Source organism: Podarcis tiliguerta (genome assembly GCF_965153285.1).
Source record: "Podarcis tiliguerta genome assembly, chromosome: 1".
Classification (NCBI taxonomy): Eukaryota; Metazoa; Chordata; class Lepidosauria; order Squamata; family Lacertidae; genus Podarcis; species Podarcis tiliguerta.
The window spans coordinates 85,232,382-85,251,777 of record NC_139534.1 but is presented as its reverse complement, the minus strand read 5'-3'; the positions used below and the strand labels follow the sequence as shown (position 1 = coordinate 85,251,777).

The 19,396-nt window shown below is 43.9% G+C and overlaps 1 protein-coding gene and 1 long non-coding RNA gene across 2 annotated transcripts in view; both read right to left on the bottom strand.

Annotated features, from left to right (window-relative positions):
* CREB3L1 (cAMP responsive element binding protein 3 like 1) overlaps window positions 1–19,396 on the bottom strand; it is a 79,250-nt gene that overhangs the window by 9,475 nt on the left and 50,379 nt on the right. The window contains exons 3-8 of the mRNA XM_083456001.1: window positions 15,734–15,894; window positions 12,038–12,116; window positions 8,049–8,206; window positions 6,304–6,453; window positions 3,220–3,278; window positions 550–618 (exon numbers count right to left, since the gene is read on the bottom strand). Coding sequence (XP_083312127.1) covers window positions 550–618; window positions 3,220–3,278; window positions 6,304–6,453; window positions 8,049–8,206; window positions 12,038–12,116; window positions 15,734–15,894 — 676 coding nt within the window. The remainder of the gene's footprint in view (window positions 1–549; window positions 619–3,219; window positions 3,279–6,303; window positions 6,454–8,048; window positions 8,207–12,037; window positions 12,117–15,733; window positions 15,895–19,396) is intronic.
* Window positions 16,206–17,072, bottom strand: LOC310684690. The gene is made up of 2 exons (XR_014514786.1): window positions 16,895–17,072; window positions 16,206–16,539 (listed from the first exon to the last, which is right to left on the bottom strand). It is a non-coding gene; the product is annotated as an uncharacterized lncRNA (long non-coding RNA).

The following is a 19,396-nucleotide window of genomic DNA, read 5'->3' as shown; positions in this document are numbered from 1 at the left end:
TGGGTGCTGACAACCCATGCAACGCCACTGTCAGGGACTGAGCCAGGACTGACTTCCTTGCTCCCTTCAACTCAGCCCCATTGAACCCTCGTCCTGGTCGCTGACTCTTGTTCACCATGGCCTGTTCCTCACCCTTGACTATATAGAATGCTTCCCAGGATAATGATTCCGGCTTATACCTACCTGACCTTGGCAAGCACTCTCCCTAGAAACCAATCTACGATTAATTTCACTTCAGCTGTCAGCCAGTTGGTCCCAAGGCCAGGCAGGCTACTGAGAGAGAGGCAGGAAATGGCCCACTCAGAGGTGCCCCCATCTGCACCTCCATCTGTCAAAAGTTCCTTCCTGGCTGTCATAACATAAACATTCCTCATTTGCTAACCAAACCCAGCTGACTATCTGCTGCTGCTGGAAAAATGAAAAAGTTATACTTCGGGGTAAGCCAAAGTCCGCCAAGAAATCTCTTCTCTTTTTGTTCCCAGCCTTCCCCTGACCTCCCTTTGCTTGGCACCATCCTTCAGTCATAGATCAAATGTGGGTTCTCCTCACCTGTTTGCATTTTCTAAGGTCTCTACTTTTTTCCACAGTTCATTGTTCTCAGATGTATAACTTTCAACCCTGGAGAAGTAAAAACAAGCCCCATATTAAAAAGAAAGCAATCCATCAGCCTGATCCACACCCACCTCCAAAATCTCATCCTTAAGAGCCAACCTAGATGCAGCAATGAATTGCTGTGAACATTCACAGTTTTGTGATGTAAATAACAGCAGCAAGGAAGCTTCAGAAGTCCCTAAACTGTTAGAGGAGGGGGGAACTTTAACTCCTTCTGTCCCTATAATGGTCCTGACAAAATAGCTTCTCTGACATCGCAATCCTACACGTGCCTACTCATAAGTAAAACCCCATTAGGTTAAATAGGATTTACTTTCAGGTGCATATAGCCCTGCTGCTGCTATTTGCATTTCAAGAGAAGATGCACTGGTGTCACTCTGGAGATCCTTGAAATGCAAATAACATATTTGAAAACACAATTTTATCAAGACTGTGGCAGAGAGAGAGAGAGAGTTAACCTTCCTTTCCCACTCCAGTCCCAAGGCTGCTCAGAATTCCCCTTAGATGCTGTTTGCATAACAAGACTTTTTTTTAACTCTTGGGGGGAACTGATTTTCTAGATCCATTTCAACTGGCGTTTTAGGCCTGGTTTTGGTACAGAAACTACTTGGGTTGCCCTGTGTGATTACTTCTGTTGGGAGAGAGATGAGAAACATGTCCCTGTTAATTCTCCTTGACTTCTCAGCAGCTTTTGATACCATCAATCATGGTATCCTTCTGGAGTGGCTGTCTGGGTTTGGGTTTGGGGTGGGCAGCACTGCTTTGCATTGGTTCCTGTCCTACTTGAATGGTCATTTCTAGAGGGTGATGCTTGGGGAGTGCTATTTGGCCCCATGGAGCCTTCATTGTGGGGTTCCTCAGGGTTGGATTTCATCTCCTATGCTGTTTAATATCAACATGAAACCACTGAGTGAGGTCATCCAGAATTTTGGAGTACGTTGTCAGCAATATGCTGATGGCACACAGCTCTACTTCTCCTTTACATTTGCAGGGGTGGCAGTGGATGTGCTGAACCATTGTCTTGCGTTGGTTATGGACTGGATGAGAGCCAATCCAGATAAGACTTAGGCATTATTAGTGGATGGTTCCCTAGAAAGGATGAATGGAAGGTGGTCTGCTCTTGATAAAATTTCACTCCCTCTGAAGGTGCATAGCTTTGGAGTTCTTCTGAGTCCACTGCTGTTGCTTGAGGCTCAGGTGGTCTCAGTGACATGTAATACCTTCCATCAGCTTCAACTGGTGGCTCAGCTGCACCCATATCTGAGCAGGGATAGCCTAACATCTGTCTATGCTCTGGTAACCTAGATTACTGCAATGCATTATACTTGGGGCTGTCTCTGAAGACAGTTCCAAAACTTCAGCTAGTGCAGAATTCAGTTGCCAGGTTGCTCACCAGGGCAAGACAGTTTGAGCATATTGAGTTTCCATATTTTGAAGAGCAAAAAAAGAGGACACATTTGCCAACTTCTACTTCTAACTATGAATCACTTTGACAACTCTCATTTTACAAATGCATGAAAAAGAGGGTGTGTCCTGGAAAAAGAGGACATATGGCAACCCTTAAACCAATCCTGAAGCTGTAAACACAGAAATCAGGGCTGAATAAGCCCTGTTTGTAGGAAGTATAATTTTATATTTTCTTATTCAGATTCATATGCCACCCTTCAATTGGGGATGGGGAATCCAAGGCCGTTCACAACAAAACAAACAAAATGCAATAAGAAACAACCATTAATGGTAACATCAAGGTGTACAGTATTCCTGCTGTTTTTACATGGTGCCCACTGTGCAGAACATGTTGCAAGAAACTATTGTTATCTCCCATATAGCATTTTTCTATGTACAAAGTTCTTTACAATTCTAATTGCATTTACCTTCACTATGGAACTGAGAAGTAGGTTAGGCTAAGTAGATGGTTACTGACCCAAAGTCATCCAGTAAGCTTCATGGATGCTTATTGTAACAAAAGCTACTGCCTCATTTACTGATCCACGCTTCTTCCTCCCACTCCCTTTTTCAAGGATGAGGATCAGTGAGATGGTGGTACCAGGCTATCCGCAAAGAATAGCACATTTGTTATTGAATTCAAGGACACAGATTCAAGGACATCTCGCCCAGCAGCAAATTCCTTTCATGGGAACAGGAACTAAGGAATTTGTGCTATAACAACTCTGGTTTCTCCTTCCATCTTTATTAAGCTATTTGCAGTGCTTGGGAAAGCACACCAAAAGCTCAAGGGGTTTTGAACAGGCTGGTGGAGAACAATCTTTCTCCCTTGGCACTTGAGTTTCATTTACATAATTGTTACATGGTGAAATGTTCGATTTAAGTGATATTGTTAAACACATATCGTTTCATGCATTTATTTCTTAGATGTGCATCTTACTCTCTGGGTAGCAGGTGGACTTCTTGAATCATTACATTCAAGACTTTGTCAACAGCACGACTCTTCCCTAAAGCAGGGATGCATTAGGGAAGATACTTAAGAGAATGTGCCACTTCTGCAAGAGGGTCACGATGCTCCAAGTGCTGCCAAGTACAAAAGAAACTACTGATCTTACAAATCCAGAGTTAATGTAGCATGGAAGCTCAGAGAGAAGAACATACTTTTTCTCCAGACACTCCACATATTCTTTCTTCTTCCTGCGACTCTCCTGTGCAGAAATCTAAGGAATGAAGAATACCAACGTTAGATTTGCTAATGTAACCTCCTGAAGAACAATTCTCATATAGTAACTCTCCAACCTGGGTGTTTTGGACTACAACTCCCATCAGCCCCAGCTAGCATGACCAATGGTCAAAGATGATGGGAGGTCCAAAACAGATAATATAATAATTATAATAATAATAATTTATTATTTATACCCTGCCCATCTGGCTGGGTTTCCCCAGCCACTCTGGGCGGCTTCCAATTGAATATTAAAAACACAACACAGCATTAAACTTCCAATAATAATAATAATTTATCTAGGAACTACGTGGGTAGGGAAGGCTGTTCTAAGGGGTCAAAGTCAAACTAAATGTGATGTGAACAGCATCACCCACGTTTTGTTTTGTTTTTTTAGAATTTAAAAGCAGCCACGGAGAAGCCCAATTTGGATCAGGGTCACAGCACTTGGGAGAGTTAACCCTTTCTACCCCACATCAAGGCGCTGTTCCCTTTGCTGGACAAAACCCTCAATGGTTACCTTGTGTGTGATATAAATTGGGGGAATGGCATGGGAGGAAAGCGTTAAAGACCCCTCTCCCAGCATCACAGCCCCAATCTCACATAAGAACCCTGCTGCTCTTTTAAATTAAAAATTGTGTGTGTGTGTGTGTATGTGCGCGCGTGCACACACACACACACACACATATATATACAGAAGAAAACCTGTAAATAGATTTTCTGTGTCATATCTAGTTTGGCCCTGAGGCAGGCCTCCTGTCACTACATAACTCCCCAGAGCGCTTTCGCATGTTCTTGCGCCAGCTGAAATGGGAACGGCATGTGAGCTGGAGTTCTGCTTTCTGTGCTCCTTCTATGTCACTTGCCCACTGTGGTCATGGGGAGATGCTCACAACAACAATTAATTTATTAATTTATATCCCGATTGCCTATTTTCATAATCATAATCAGAAGGTCTTCCAAGAAAAGATGCATTGAAAAGTATGGTGTGCTCTTAAGGTTTCCTACTCTGTCCAGTTGATCAGCCCTAATTTGGCTGCTGTGTCACAATCTGGGAAGGCTAGAGGTAGAGTACACACACTTTGCCTGCATAAGGTTCCAAATTCAATCCCCTGTAATAAATAAAATCCTCTGCTTGAGACCCTGGATGGTTGTCCCTAGCAGAGCACAGAGCTGGGTGGACTAATGATCTGGTGGTGTATGCAAAGGATCTTCATGTGTTTGCATGGCTAAGCTCATGCTTTGCACACCAAAGTTCCCAGACTCAGTTCCTGAAATTTCCAGTTGAAAAATTATGCCTCTATCAGGGCTGGAGATCTCCTGACAGCCAGAGTAAGCATTACTGGGCTAAATGGAGCAATACACTGACTCAGTGGAGGGCAACTTCATATATGATCTATTAAACTGAACTGACAACCCACATTAATGTTACTGAACTTGAACCATTCTCCTTGTGCTATTTACTTTAATAGGACTGGCGCCCTGTCCCTAAACATTTGCTCTAAGATACCTTGCCTGGGACGCCATGATACAGTGTTTTTTGAGGTCACCCTATCCTGTTCTAAACACTTACATGTTGCTGAATCAAATGTTATGATCAGAATGCAAACCAACTTATAAGCAAGGGCTATGACTTAACTTCTTTGTGGATCAGAATTTCCCAAAGTGGCTGAATCACTTGGGCCAAGTGGGATGTATTTTTGTCTGAGTCACAACAGGTGACTAATGCATACTGTGGGCTCGTAATATGGGAACTTACATTGAGTTGGGGATCCACAGATAGTATTTCATATCACTCCACAGACATTTGCTTGCTCATTCACCTGGGTCAGAAACAACTCTTTCTGGGCAATTAGCTGATGAGACTGACTACTCAAGAGGCCCATTATGCTCACAAAGTTACAAGGGAATGGGTAGTATGCTGCAAGCAGTTTTGATGGACACGTGCATTTATACTGATCTTCAAAGCTTTTTAAATATATTAATAAAGGAATGGGGGGAGAGGGGAAAGAAGGGGTGTCTAGTTTTCCAAATTCTCCAGCTAGAAGGCCCACGTGCTGCCATAACACTAGGCCAAACCGTGGCTCAGTGCAAACACAAGGCTCCAGGAGAGGAGGTTCTTTCAGTTATATGGGCTGAGTCTTAGTCATGAAAATCATAATATTGGGACAAGAGGACAAATAAACAATTAAGCATGATGACTCCCAGAGTGCAGATTGCAGCAGCTTTGCTCCTTCCAGCTTCCTTTGCTGCTGTGCCATGTTGAGATATAAGTCATGTTTGCTTTAGCATGTCATACAAACTCAGGCCCGTGTTTTAGCTCTCACGAAAAAGCACAAACCATAGGACAAACATTAGTTACAGCTGTGGTTAGTTTGGAGAGAGTTAAACCATGAGCCTGGGCTTCAACAACATGGTAGACTACTGGTAAACTATGGCTTAGCTCAGCACGGTACAGCAGCAGAACGACTAGGAAAGAGTGAAAAAGCTGCCATTTCCTCGCTGAAAGTCTGCTTGCTCATGTGCTCATGCTAAGCCACAGTTCAGCTTAGTGTGATGTGCGAAACAGGCCCTTGTCTTGACTTGCAATGGGATATATTGTCTCCATCCCAATATTATGATGTTCACGATTAAGGCAAAGACCTTGTAATAGAAACAACTGCATACCAATTCCCAATTTATCTCGCCCTCTATTTCCCTTCCCTTTATCTGCTCTTGCCCTTGTGTCAATTTTTAGATTGTAAGCTCAGCAGGGCAGGGCCCTGTCCGCCTGAGCAAGAATGAACAACTAAATAAATCATCCTTCTCATCAAAAACTGCGATGTTGAAAATGTCCTTGATGGTTATTTTTAAAAAGAACTTCTTCAAGTTCTAGATCTAGAAAGCTTATGGCAGCATTCAAAGCCCTATCACTACACAGATTTAATTTTAGCTGGAGAACCTCAGATGAGGCAGCAAGTTAAAGATTACATTAATCAAACACACACACTCCTGATTTTTCCCAATTCAGTGGAATTATCGACCTTGTTCTTGATCTTTCGTCTAACTCTTTTCAGTGCTTTCTCCTCTGCTTTGGTGAGAGGCAGCTTGGTTGGGATGGGATAGCCCTCAGCAATCAGGGTACGTTTCTCCTCCTCGGTTAGAAGCAGGGGTCCCGAGGTCCCTTGTAATTTCTGTAAGTGAAAAGGAAAAGCAGCAACATTTTCAGAATTCGTATCAACAATCCCATCCCTAACTTTCCCCTGCAAAAAGAAGGACCTTGCCCCAAAAGTCACTATTGTACCGCTTGAAATTTGGGGTTGATATACTGCTTTTTTGCGGGGGGAGCAGCATTCCTCATTACCACAACCCAAGAGGCCTAACTACAAGTTACATTAATGGCTTTGCATCGTGAAACTCCAACTCTCCAGGCAATCTGAGAACTGTAAAATCTAAGGCAACAAAAAAATCCCCCATGCATGTGGCAGAGGTCAGTGTAAATGCCTCCTGCCTGTCTCCTAGCACAGAGCTGGGTCATGGAGCCTGAGCTTCCACAGACGCTGCCTGCCATGAACCAGGATAGCCAGCAACTGTGCCAGATATGTTCTATGTTTAAGACAATAGTTTACTCTCTTGCTAACTATGCTGTTTTAAATGTGCATTTTATATTTGACTTCCTTTAGTAACGTTTCCTTTAGAAATGTTTTAGATATTTTAATTTTTTTTTACTGCGTTAAATGTGCATTCTATACTTTACCTCCATTGTAATGTTTTATTTTGAAATCTTTAAGGTAAGATTTTAGTTTCCTGTCAATTATGTTGCTTTGAATGTATACTTTATGTTTAACTTTTTTCTGTTTTGTTTTATTCTGTTATGTTTTATTTGATGTTTTAATGTTTAATATTGTAAACCACTTCGCGATTTCCCCCCTTAAAGATATAAAGCGATATAGAAATGAAATGAATATGAATAATAAGTAAGTGCCTTCAAATAGCTCCTTTGCCAGTAGTTATGGATTATTTCAGCATCATGCTGATGGATGAATCTGCCAATTTCACTTTTTTATTTTTTCAATCTTAAGTCCAGCTTACCCCATTTCTACATTAGTTTGCAATTAAAAAAAAAATTTTGCGCAAAAAATCATACAATTTTTTTGTGTGCTTTTAAATGTACTTTTGTCTACTACAGTCATACCTCGTGTTGGGTTCATGTTGCGTCTTTTTGGCTTGCGAACACAGCAAACCCGGAAGTGTATACTTCTGGGTTTTGCCACACGTGCGTGCGCAGAAGCGATCTGTGTGCTTCATAAATGAGCAGAAGCACTCTATTGTGCCGCGTGTGTACGCAGAAGCGGCACTCTAGTTATAGACTTTTCGGGGTGCAAATGGCACCCCGGAATGGATCAAGTCCGTAACTAGAGGTACCACTGTATATGCATTTCTGCAAGCAAATTTTCTTGATTTTTTGCACAATATTTTAACTACTATGCACAATTTTTAAAATGCATATTTTGTTGGGAGAACTCCCATTACAAAATTCTGAGGAGTGTGAATTTCGAAGGGCAGCCGCATTTCTGTTTGTGCGTTGGTTCATAAAGTGCAAATTAGGAAAGTTCACACTTAAAATGCAAACCATTTTATTTTCTCCTCCATCCTTGTTACAATCCTGACCCGTCACACATTCCCGTTGTGCACCTTATTAGGGCATCCCTGCCCAAAGCGACCCTGAACCTTGTGCTCTGAGCCGGGAGATGCCTTATGATTCACACGACAGGAGCTCCCTGCTTACATGTGGTGCTGTGAGGAGAGGAGAAGAAGAGATTGCTGTGGAGGAGCGTGCAGTAGGGCGGACTGGGCTGGAGGGAGGGAGGGATCTTGGGCTCTGAGATCCGTCACTGTCACTGCCATGGCTGCTGGGAGGAGTCGGTGGCATCTGTACCAGGTCATCTAATGCAGGAGATACAAGGCAGAGGTTAACAGACAGTAACAGCCCACTGAGTCATGGACAGCGAAGGAGAGAAAGTATTTGATGGGAGAAGCGTGGGAACAAAGGAGTGTTTTCGGGTGACATTGAGACATAGAACTGTTCTGGGAACAACAAGGCAGTAAGAAAGAGACAACGCATATTAGGAGAATCATAGAATTATAGGCGTGAAAGAGACTGCGAGGGTCATCTAGTTTAACCCCCTACAATGCAGGAATCTTTTGCCCAACATAGGGATTGAACCCATGACTCTAAAAAAACAAGGAAGATTACATGAAGACACCACCACTAAAATATTTCACTGAACACAGATTTTTAAATAAAACAGGAATAAATTAATCTAGGAGGACTACATTAAACATTAACATACCGTAATACATCAAACATTAAAAGCTTCCCTAAACAGGGTTGCCTTCAGATGTCTTCTAAAAGTCTGGTAGTTGTTGTTGTTGACATCTGTTGGGAGGGCGTTCCAAAGGGCGGGTGCCACTACCAAGGAGGCCCTCTGCCTGATTCCCTGTAACTTGGCGTATTAACGGTGTATTAAGGCTCATGAGAGGTTTGAGCTAAATAGTGGGGTGGATATTTTATTATCTCCTATGCAATAGGTCCCAGGTTCACTTCCTGGCATCACCAGCTGAAAGGTGCTCCCATCTTGGAGAGCTGCTGCCAGTCAAGTAAACATAAATGGTATAGATGGCTCAATGCCATGACTTAATATAATATGGTGGCCTTCATATGAATATTTGGTGTTGCGCACATCAAGGTCCTAAATGAGAAATAATTATTTGAGATATGTTGCCTTTTGATATAATATGCAGCTTGGCTCATTTGCTTGATTCATCTGAAGCAAATTGTTCTGTGCACACCACTATGCACAGGGCATGTTGTGATCTGTATTGTATGGTGCAATTTGACAAGGGGCTGATAGATTAATATTCCTGTCTTTGTGCAGTGGTTTGGACTTGTTTTCATGTGGTACTGTGAGCTCTATGATTCTATCAATGCAAGCAAACTTTGATTATCTTGAGACAGCAGTAAATCTTTGGTCTGGGGTGCAAGCTTGAGCCACTTGGACTAAGCACCAAAACAACTGGATTCTTGATGATGATTTGTTGTGATTGCCATTCATTCATACTGTTCCATCAGTGATGCACAAAACAATTCACCAAATTCCGTAAGATGGATATCTGAATTCAAACCCAGATAAAGGGGGAAATGAATCAAGGAAAGGAATGGAGGGGGTGGGGAAAAACCACTCTTTGTTCTGTAATGTTTGGGGATGTAGAGCATACGGATGGCTTTCCAGCTCCTCTGAGTAATTGGTTCCACTGCAGAACTGCTCCATTTTGCTGCTCTTAGCCTCGCTTGCCAGCCTCAGCTATTTAGCTTTCCTGACGCCGTCTTTACAAATCTGAGCTGCTCATCCTTGGTGGCCTGTTCCTCTTCCCATTGCTTATGCATGTCCTTTTTTATTTTCATCTCTGCAGTAAGCTTTTTGTGGTGTCGCAGTGTCTTTTTAAGATGCCTCCCACTGGAATAATTTGTAGCCTTATCAACTCCATCTTTAGGAACTCCCACCCATCCTGGCATCCTTTCCCCCCTGGTATCTCTAGTCATAAATTCTTACCCATTAAAGCCTATTGCAACCAGTTTTTCTGAAGCCCAAGGTGAACACGCTCATCTTTAACTTTACATGAGATCATGAATTCCATTGTGTGACAGTCACTCCCCCCCCCATTCTTTTGGACAAGGGTGGCGCTGTGGGTAAAACCTCAGTGCCTAGGGCTTGCCGATCGTATGGTCGGCGGTTCGAATCCCCGCGGCGGGGTGAGCTCCCGTCGTTCGGTCCCAGCTCCTGCCCACCTAGCAGTTCGAAAGCACCCCTAAGTGCAAGTAGATAAATAAGGACCGCTTTATAGCGGGAAGGTAAATGGCGTTTCCGTGTGCTGCGCTGGTGCCGGCTCGCCAGAGCAGCTTCGTCACGCTGGCCACGTGACCCGGAAGTGTCTCCGGACAGCGCTGGCCCCCGGCCTCTTAAGTGAGATGGGCGTACAACCCTAGAGTCGGACACGACTGGCCTGTACGGGCAGGGGTACCTTTACCTTTATATTCTTCAATTGCTCCTTTCCTATCATGAGAGTTGTCCCAACAAGAAGTCTCCTGGAACACACTCCCCTTGTACCTTCTGCCAGAACCTGGATTTGTCAGATGCTGCCTCTCCTCCTAATTTAATGGACTGCTGATGGAAGACGCTGAGCTTGCTAAAAGTCACATTTCAAAAGGCGCCTGTTTTGCGAGGGTAAATAATGAGCTGAGCATTTAAGAGGGCCTAATATTTAGTGTGAAGCATTGCTTGCTTACTTGAATATGAATGCTTAGTGCCTAGGGGGAGGATATTACATTTTAGAGCAAATAAATAAATGTGCTCATTTGTTCTGAGCAGACCCCTCTGTGGTGTGCTAATGACTGCCAAGCTGCATTCTTGATGTCATTACCCTTCTGGAAACAAAACTGAGATCCTTTACAGTGATACCAGACGCATGAGAGCTGGCACCATACGCTAATATCCTTCTAATGGCTTGCCACTAAATGTCCTATACAAAATGAAACAAAAAACCCTCAAAATGTCTGATTGTAAGACAAGCCCTGCTGGTTCAGACCAAAGGCCCCTCTGTTCCGGCATTCCGCTTCTCAGAGTGTTCAACCAGATGCCTATGGGAAGCCCAGAAGCAGGGCTGCTGTTCAGAGGCATAGCGACTCTGATCCCAGAGACAGAATACAGAACAGAGCTGGGGAACCTGTAGCCCTCCAGATGTGGTTGGACTCCAGCTCCCACTGACTCCAGTAGAAGTTGGAGTCCAACAACATCTGGAGGGCTAAAGGTCCCCCATATAGCTGTCATGATTTAATAACCATTGCTAGCCTTTGCTGCCATGATTTGCCTAATCCTTTTCTAAAGTCATCAAAGCCAATGGTCATCACTACATCTTGTGGTAGCAAATCCCATAATCTATGTATTGTGAAGAAGTATTTCTCTGTTCAGCACCTGTTTAAAACATTTTTGTTTAGGCAAGTTTATTTAGACATGTATTTTAATCTGTTTTTACTTGCTGTTGATTTCAATTATCCTTTGCATGTTTTAAAACACCTGTTTTTAGCTGTCTTCTATTGATAATTTTAATGTGGCTTTGTAAACCACTTAGAGGTGTTATTTCAATTCAGTAGTATATACATTTTGTTTTTTTTAAAAATAGTTGTTTTGTTTAGCAAGGGGTTGTATACCCTTTCTCTTGGTGAGCTACTCTCCCCAAACAATAAGCAGCCTGCTGAGAAACAGCATTGGCATCTCGGGTTTCACAGCCAGCTAAAGGTTTTCCCGAGCTCCAGGCACACTGGCATTTGCATTTCATAGGTACACTGTTTAGTCAGTGCCATGCAACTATGAGAAAGTCCACTAAGAGAGGCATAGCACTGCTAGTTGAAGAAAGTACACACAGACACAAGACTCATGAAATCACTAATACTCAGAGAACTCAAGTACTTGTGCCCTGTTAACAATTGTTTCTTGCAATCTCATTAGGTTAGTTTAGCAGCATCAGCGGGTTACAAGTGAATCCCACACATCCACAGCTGTCATCACTCATAGTAACCTTTTTGGGCTGGGGGAGGAGAGAGAGATGCTTAAGAAGCTTGTGCTAATGGGTTGGTGGAGGATCCACTCTGCAAAAGATAGTTTTTTAAATTAATGAGGCTGGAGGGCTGATGAAAGCAACTTGTAACTATTTTCTTACCTGTTGGTACATTTAGAAATTGGTTCACCTCTCTGGGTTCAGCTTTGATTATAGGTTGGGGCGTCATTTCTATGGGAGCCTGTATGAAAGAATACAGAATGCAACATTTTGGTTTTGCAAAGGCAATTCTTGCATGACTCTACCCTGCAGATTAAGAGGTTGCTTTACCATGCAATGTAGACTCACAAGGTGCAAAACATCATACTGCAGCCCATCATTTACTTCTTATCATTTACTCTGGCCCAGTGGCGTAGCGTGGGGGGTGCAGGGGGGGCCGGCCGTACCGGGCGCAACATCTGGGGGGGGGGCGCTCGCACTCGCAGCTCTCTGCCCCTACCTGGCTCGCTCACTCTCTCTCACTGCAGTGCTGGCTGTGCGAATCCGATCCGAGCCGTTGGGTCGCCGCCCACTGTGGAGGGGAGGGTGCCAGGTGTGCGGTGCAGAGAGAGAGCGAGGGACTATCTGGGGGAGGGACAGTGCAGCGGGGGGCACAAATTACATGCCTTGCCCTGGGTTAGGGGGCGCAAATTACTTGCCTTGCCCCGGGTGCTGACAACCCACGCTACGCCACTGCTCTGGCCTTTGATAGTTAAGGTTTTTTTTATGCAGGACACACCTCTTCTGCTGAATGTATATCATTCTGCTCCATTTGGGGTCAGTTTTACAGGTTTTATAATTGTAATGGTTTTAGCCACTTCTATAATTGTATAGAAAGGGACGCGGGTGGCGCTGTGGGTTAAACTACAGAGCCTAGGTCTTGCCAATCAGAAGGTCGGCAGTTCGAATTCTCACGACAGGGTGAGCTCCCATTGCTTGGTCCCTGCTCCTGCCAACCTAGCAGTTCGAAAGCACATCAAAGTGCAAGTAGAGAAATAGGTACTGCTCCAGCGGGAAGGTAAATGGCGCTTCCATGTGCTGCTCTGGTTCGCCAGAAGCAGCTTAGTCATGCTGGCCACATGACCCGGAAGCTGTACGCCAGCTCCCTTGGCCAATAAAGCTAGATGAGCGCTGCAACCCCAGAGTCGGTCACGACTGGACCTAATGGTCAGGGGTCCCTTTACCTTTACCTGTAATTGTATATTTTATTGTTACCTGTCCTGGGACTTTATGATGAGAGGCAGGTAAGAAACCATAGGAATGAATGAATGAATGAATGAATAGGTGGGTTCATTCTGAGACCGTACAGCTCTGCACAGGTATGGTGTGATTTCTGACACCCTTCTGGGTGCAACTGAGGCCTGCACTTCTTTTTCTAATGATGTAATTCTGTGCCACGGGTAGACACAGAGAGCAGCAGATCCTGTGAGTACCACAATGGACAGAAGAAATCCTCAGATGCAGGGACTCGAATTATTAGACACTGTGGCATTCAACCCAGGAACCGTGAAGGTCAGGCATTGATACTCTGCTCCTTGCACCATCTGGGCCTCTGGTCAGAAGAGAACATGGCAGGCAATTTGAGCTGGGATGCAGCTACCAAGGACCAGAATTCTCCGGAAAAATCATGTGATTCTGAAGGGCCAATCCCACGCTTGCTGTATGTGTCATTTTCCCTCATTCTGCACAGCTTGAAAAGAAGTTAACCCAAAGGCCAGGGTCACCTTTGATTTTGTAGCAGACAGCTATAAAGACTGAAGGCCAGAGCTGTGGAACTTGTGGCCCTCCAGATGTTGCTGAACTATAGTTCCCATTAAGCCTGACCACGCTGGCTGGGACTAATGGGAGGACCCTGCACTAGAGTATCCCTCTGGACTTCCAGGCTGGTTCCTTGACTGCCTGTTGCCTCCTCTGTTTTGGGCGCTTGCCACCTCTCCAGCCATTAGAGGCCGGACTTTTTCAGCAGTTGCGTATTGTCCATGAAAAGCCTTTTGTTCTATCATTGAGCTATGGAGCCTTCTAAATGCATGGTAAGAGTGCAGAAGGTGCAGGTCAGTTGGTAGCTAACCTGCCGTGAAACAAAACTTATAGTGAATACCAGCATGCCCTGTGACTACAGCCATAATCCTTCTTGCTTTGATGAGAATTATTTCTCAGCCCTCCAGTTCCCCCTTCTTCTCCATCTTATCAGCTTGCATACCAAAAGCCAGCTGCTCCAAGACAAGCAAAAACTTTTTTAAAAAAAATAAAGTTGTCTCCAGGGAAGTCACAATTCAAAACAAGAGTGTTTTGCCAAGGGAGAGTGAGCATCATGCAGGTGTGCTGCCAGGGTGCACGGCGCAGGTGGCATTCACTTTGTGGACAGAATCAGATTTGTCATTACCTCCTCTCTTCTCAAGCTGCTTAAAAAAAATCCATTTAAACTTTTCCTCCACATTCTCTCCCTCTCTTTTGATCTGTTGTAATCTGAGCTGGGAGTATTTGCACAGCCTTTGGAGATAGAGAATAGCCTCTACTGTTTTCTAGGCCTTCTGTAGGACCACTCAACAGCTGCTTCTGATCAAATGAGATGAAGAGTTAACAGGAACAGCACTTAGTTTCCAGCTGCACCAATGCAATCCTCTTACCAGCATCCCTTTCCCACCAAAGGCATACACACATACGCACAGACATATTTCACACTGCCTCATACTGTAAACACAGCTCAGGGAGGGAGCTTGGTATGGCTGTCAAATGCACACACGCGCCACATGGATCTGCATTTGCAGGCCCAGGGAGTTCAAGCTGTGTAAACAGAGAAGGAAGTTTGTGTATATGTTTGGCTCGAGTAGCTGGCTTGTTGCATCCAGTTTCCCTTACCCACCATAAGTGAAAGGAAGATAACCCACGCTAGGCTTTGCAACAGATCAGGGCAATCACTCACTTTAGTCCGGACAACAGGAAGAACTGCAGGCCAGGGTTGGGGAACCTATGGTTTTCCCAATGGTACTGGACTACAGCTCCTATCATTCCTGACAATTGGCCATGTTGGCTGGGACCGATGGGAATTGGAGTCCAACACCATCTATGGAGCTACAGGTGTCTTACCCCTGTTGTAGGTAATGTAAGAAAAACCTAATGCTGCCTCTGACCTTACAAAGCACCCAGCAGTGACAGTTATGGTCTAATACTGTAGGTCCTTTGCCAGCCTGAGAGGCAGTTACGTGGTATAGTTAGGTAACTTTAAAATCCAGATTTCATGGTTTTATGGGCAGAGCCCTCTTCAGATGGTGACACGTGTTAACGCACTGCTTTCAACACGGGGTGTGTTTGGCTGCCCTCTGGCTCATACTACTGAAAGCAGCCAAGGAATAATTTAAATTTCTATAACGTCCTTCATCGGAGGATCATAGGGCATCATCTGGATGGCAGTTTCCTCCCATGACTGATTTAACGCTGCAGTGCTAAACCTAGAACAAAAGCAGGAAGGTACTGCTAGGAAAGGATACCAATTGGTGCAGGAGTTTGACTCTATAGAGTTTTAAATTTTATTTTAGACTATATTTTGCCACAGGTCACTTTCATGCAGATCCTACTAATTTTGGGCCTTCCATATGAACTAACAGCTATCAGCACTCTTTCCAGACATGCCTTAGGTGTCCTCTGTTCCCTTTCCTCCATTAGTGGCTTATTTCAAATCAGTCATAACAAAAATAAGAAAAAGCTAGATTTTATCTTCTGCCACATAACAGCCCTTTCGTTTGGAATGAAGGGCTTGCAGGAAGATAGGTTGCAGCACAACTTGTTATATTGCAGACAACAATGATGCAGCAAACTCACCTCTTCAGGGACTGGCAACCTTTGCAGTGGGTTCAGGTTCAACATGGGTACTGCATTAGCTGGCAGCTGGGTCTCAGGAAGTTCTGGTGCCATGTTCTGCTCCTGTTTCACCAGGATGGAACACAGCTTGTGCTGGAGGGACCACATCCCATTTTCCAGTTCTGAGAAAAGAACCACATCAAGTTGTACCGTAAGCAATGTAAGGTGTGTGTGTGTCTCCAATGCCTTCTAATTAATACACAGGAAATGTTGCAGTAGGCGGGGAAACCCCAGTAATCTCAGCAACAAGCTCTGCTGTTTCAGAAGGCAACACTAAAGCCCATCTGCACTACACATTTAAAGCAGTTTCATACTGATATAAGTAAAAAAAAACAACTGCTCCTTTTCCCTTATTGGGTAACCAAGAACCCATATAGAGTCCTTTTGCAGGTTCTGTCAGTAGAAGAAAATAACAGAGACCAACCAGAGGATATTGAGAAGCAAAGCAGCTAGTAAGTCTGATCTTTATTAACTGTTGCAACAGGGTGCTCCCCCACATGCAGGAGATAGGAGGAGGACCCCGAGCCATGCATGCAAGCCCTTAGATAGACATTTTAAATTGCCCACCCTGAAGTCCAAGACCACCCCCAGAAACATCATACATACATCACGGAAGGGGTGTAGCCCAAGACCACCCCCCAGATACAGCATACCTACATCAAAGAAAAGGCGGTCTACAACAGAAATCTGAGTGCATTGTTTATCTCCTGTCTGGCAAGTTACCTGATTGCATTATCTGGGTTTTGGCCACTCTTTTGTTATTATAACTACAGTGGTGCCCCGCAAGACGAATGCCTCGCAAGACGGAAAACCCGCTAGACGAAAGGGTTTTCTGTTTTGGAGGTGCTTCGCAGGACGAATTTGCTATGGGCTTGCTTTGCAAGATGAAAATGTCTTGCGATTCCTGGGGTTTTCTTTCCGCTCCCTACCCCCTTTTTCTAAGGCACTAAACTGCTAATAGCCTTTTAGCAGCTAATCCGCTAATCCCTTAAGCCTTTAATAGCCGCTAATAGCCACTAAACCGCTAATAGCGCTAATCCGCTAATGGGCTTGCTTCACAAGACGAAAAAACCGCTAGACGAAGAGACTCACGGAACGGATTCTTTTTGTCTTGCGAGGCACCACTGTACTTAATTCCTGAATCTAGGTCACAGGTCACAGGCTCACACCCTGTTCATATCTCGAACGTGCCCTTAAGACAGGATTTGTGAGGACAGGATTTGTGAGGAAAGAGACAATGGGGAGGTTTCCCACTTTGACCTTGCAGAGAAATATTTGAGGTCAATTTGTTCAGGACCTTTTCTGTTATGAACATTTATTTTATATATATATGACCTTAAAATTCTTATAACAATACCATTTTAAACAGCCAAAGCACTGTGGGAGTGCTTGTTTAGGGTGCAGAAAATTATTAGGGAACAGCTATTCCCCTCACACAGCTACAATTTCTAGAGTTCCCTGGGAAGAGGGATTGATTGTTAAACTACTCTAGGAAGTGTAGGCTCTTACGGATGATGCATGGTATTGTCCTCAAAATGTTATTCCACAATAAATGTGTCTTAAAGACACATTTGGTCTCTGTGTTGCTTTTGCTACAGCTGGTTAAACAGGGCTACTCTTCTGAAATTTTCAGAATTAATGTTTGCAGAATTGTGGTGGCTATAGACTCGCCTAAGCCCATCCTCAATTCAATTTGACACCGCTACTTGGTCAGACGCCAGGTGAAATATTTTATATTCGTGGATCCATTGTTGCTCCCCTTGCAAACAACTTATCAGGCATACCATTGTAGAGTCAGATATCTAGTTTTAGCTGAACACAGTAGAACACTCAACACATCAAGAGCAAAATGTTTTTAAAAGCAAATTCCTCTAGTACTGTTTTTTATTTTTGACAAAACAGCTCAGACCCTTCCTTACCAAGTGCTCTCTTGTAGTCTTCCCAACAGCTGTTATTTGCAGTAAAAAAAATTAGTATGCTGCTAATTCCAGGCAGTGATCCATGAAGGCTGATCGCCGAAGAATAGATGCTTTTGAATTATGGTTCTGGAGGAGACTCTTGAGAGTCCCATGAACTGCAAGAAGATCAAACGTATCCATTCTTAAGGAAATCAGCCCTGAGTGCTCACTGGAAGGACAGATCGTGAAGCTGAGGTTCCAATACTTTGGCCACCTCATGAGAAGAGAAGACTCACTGGAAAAGACCCTGATGTTGGGAAAGATGGAGGGCACAAGGAGAAGGGGACGACAGAGGACGAGATGGTTGGATAGTGTCTTCAAAGCTAGCAGCATGAGTTTGACCAAACTGCGGGAGGCAGTGGAAGACAGGAGTGCCTGGCGTGCTCTGGTCCATGTGGTCACGAAGAGTCGGACACGACTAAACGACTAAACAACAACAACAATTCCAGGAAGAAACAAGCACATGAATATTACATACAAACTACATGGAAGCTTTTCAGTGCTAGGAACAAGAATGAAAAGGAAATTGTCTTCCAGAAATAGCTCCTGCTTGAAACCCTGGAAGACCTCTGCCAGTCAGTATAGACCATAATTAGCTGGCCCAATGGTCTGGTTTTGTATAAGGCAGCTTCCTATGTTCTTCCTGCAAAGGTCTGCAGGTGCCTCCCATTGCAAATTGCTGGAGGCACTTATCTGCTTCTTGTCTGCTGCATTCATTTATTCAGCAGTAACTGCAGCTGCACTGGCTTCTGAAATACGTGTGTTAGTAAAGTGACCACAAAGGTTCCCTTAAGAAATAAAGCAAATACAGTAACAATGCCTAATCTCATGTTTTATCTACAGCAGCAACATGAACACATCCAGCAACATTTACTATTATGGTCGTTCTATTGGGAATGGAAGAGAGGCGACAAACTAGCATTTTGTGTATGGAAAAACAAGAGAAGAACAGTGGTACCTCGGGTTACATACGCTTCAGGTTACAGACTCCGCTAACCCAGAAATAGTGCTTCAGGTTAAGAACTTTGCTTCAGGATGAGAACAGAAATCGTGCTCCGGCAGCAGCAGGAGGCCCCATTAGCTAAAGTGGTGCTTCAGGTTAAGAACAGTTTCAGGTTAAGTACGGACCTCTGGAATGAATTAAGTACTTAACCTGAGATACCACTGAATTAGCTTAGCTACAGTCTAGGCTTGGTCACAAGTTATCCTGCAATATGTTATTATACTGTTACTTAAACGTTCACTAAATAATAGCAGGCTTGGATCTTGATGGTGTCTTACATATATTAACCATGAGGTTCTAAGAATATATATGTCCTAGGGTAGAGAGTAGAAGACATTTACAGCAGAGAAACGAAGTACTGCACCCACTCTTCCTTCACAATGCTCTGTTCTAAATTCCTCTTCTAAAGTGGTTCTTAATTAAAACAAACAAACTGCATCAGGGCTCAATTAACTTAATGTATTTATTTACAACATATTTTTTTTTACCCAGTTTTTCAATTGAAAAGACTGTCAGGGCACTTTACAGATTTTTTGTTTTTAGACAATCCTTGCCCTCAGCCTCACAATCTCATGGAACAAAGGGGGGAAGCGGTGGTGAGAGAGGAGGGGGAAAAGCAAACTCAGGCACCAGTTCATAAAATTACAGTGGTACCTTGGGTTA